The sequence below is a fragment of the Contarinia nasturtii genome, unplaced genomic scaffold (assembly GCF_009176525.2).
Source record: "Contarinia nasturtii isolate CC-2019 unplaced genomic scaffold, AAFC_CNas_1.1 Cnas_scaffold_3879, whole genome shotgun sequence".
NCBI classification, from domain to species: domain Eukaryota; kingdom Metazoa; phylum Arthropoda; class Insecta; order Diptera; family Cecidomyiidae; genus Contarinia; species Contarinia nasturtii.
Genome location: NW_022201176.1, coordinates 2,731 through 4,534, shown reverse-complemented (window position 1 = coordinate 4,534; position 1,804 = coordinate 2,731). Strand labels below are relative to the sequence as shown.

Below are 1,804 nucleotides of genomic sequence, written 5' to 3'. Positions count from 1 at the left end.
GCACTGAGTGCCCCCAAGACGAAGTGATACAATTTAGTAAAAATTTGTTCAGCCAATATTAATTTATTTTGTCAGCACAGTATACAAAACGTAGCTGCCGACCCGATGCGCACATTCATGTCTTCAGTTTACGATTAGACACAAGATTTCTCGAAATATCGCGAAAATTCCAAAAAAAATTCAATGGAATTTTGTTCTTTTGTTTGCATATCACAAATCGATTTACACACAAGTGCAGTCGCAGCTTTGCTTTTATGCAAGTTAATTTGATGTATGCTAATCCACGTCAGAGTGTTCAAATGGAGTGAAACTCTGGCTGTAGAGGCCAGATTGAAGTAATCATTGTTGAGTAAATTTTTAAGCTATTCTCGTGTTGCACATACCCCAACGATCATATATTTTTTTCCGCTCTTCCTCCTTCTGCAATTTTTCTCGATCTTTCCAATCATCTTCATGCAAACGGCGATGTCGTCCCGTTTTACGGCCGTAAATTACATCTATATTTGTAGAAAAACATTAAGTCAATAATAAATTTTAAAAATTCAATTATTATGCTCACTATTGTCCTTTCGTTTATCAGTCTTTTGCATTTGTCCAAACATATCATCTTCTCGTTTTCGAAACTGTTCATTTTCCACTCGCAATGCTTTTGAGTTTGACAATCCTGGTGATGCTGATAAACTAGACATGGCTTGTGCTTCACTGAAAATCCGCTTTGAGTTTCTTGGTGGTGATTCATCCGGACTACTGTTTATGTTTTTTAAGCGCCCTGGAGGAGATGTATCAGGACTATTTGTTACAATGTCCTGACACATCTCCTCAAAGGCGTTCAAAAGTTTTGAATAACTTTGATCTGATGAATTAAAATTTCGATTTGAACTTCGTCTTGGTGGTGATTAGCCTAAACTTCGAACCGAAAAGTTCTTCACCGAATTAAAACTTTTGAACGCCTTTCGAATGTTTCAAGTAATTTGAACATTTATTTTTATTTATAATTTATATAAGTTATATCTACAATATATTACGTGAATAATTTTTTTTGATTGAAATATCTGGGTTTTTCGATGAATTCACCATTTCATCACTTTCGACTGTTTTCCATTTTCCATTTGTTTTGTAGTCTTCTTTTGCAATAAGATCTGCTGGTCTTTCGTCTATAATACCTGCGATTTGTGGTAAATCTTCACCGAAAGTATAATTATCTAGTTCACATTCAGCTGCATGTGATATTTGTGATAATTCGATATCATCATCAACTATATTGATTCTGTAAATAAAATATGAAGATTTGGAAATCAATTGTAAAAATTTCTACTGCCTGCTGGTATTGAAAACAATTTTGTCGAGCCAATTCAGTGTAGTGTTAACACACTCACAGAAGACGTCAATTGTAATATTTGCGAACTCTGGTGGTGATTTACTAAATTACCACCATTACAATGTGTGGCATGGTGATTTTTGTATGTATTGTATTTGCTTTGCTGACCAATATTACTATCGCTCAACGCAGTGTTGGTGGTAATACTGTACAGCGCTGTCACAGCAAAGCAAATACAATACATACAAAAATCACCATGCCGCACATTGTAATGGTGGTAATTTAGTAAATTACTACCAGAGTTCACAAATATTACAATTGACGCCTTCTGTGAGCAGCAATGAAACGACAACAACAATAACACATATTTTTACTGTCAAAATTTTGATGTCAAATGGTGTCGACATTGGTGACGGTATTTTGAAACAGACTGTGTAATCCATATTCATCGTATATGATCCTATGTAAAGTTCTATACTTGATCTA

General features: G+C 34.6%; 1 protein-coding gene across 1 annotated transcript; it reads right to left on the bottom strand.

The window, feature by feature from the left end:
• Nucleotides 1–342: 342 nt before the first annotated feature.
• LOC116350211 (BUD13 homolog) lies at nucleotides 343–1,305 on the bottom strand. Its single transcript, XM_031781953.1, has 3 exons — nucleotides 1,026–1,305; nucleotides 560–769; nucleotides 343–497 (listed from the first exon to the last, which is right to left on the bottom strand). The coding sequence occupies exons 1-3, from the start codon at nucleotides 1,075–1,077 to the stop codon at nucleotides 358–360; spliced, it is 402 nt and encodes a 133-aa protein (XP_031637813.1). The 5' UTR covers nucleotides 1,078–1,305; the 3' UTR covers nucleotides 343–357.
• Nucleotides 1,306–1,804: the final 499 nt, after the last annotated feature.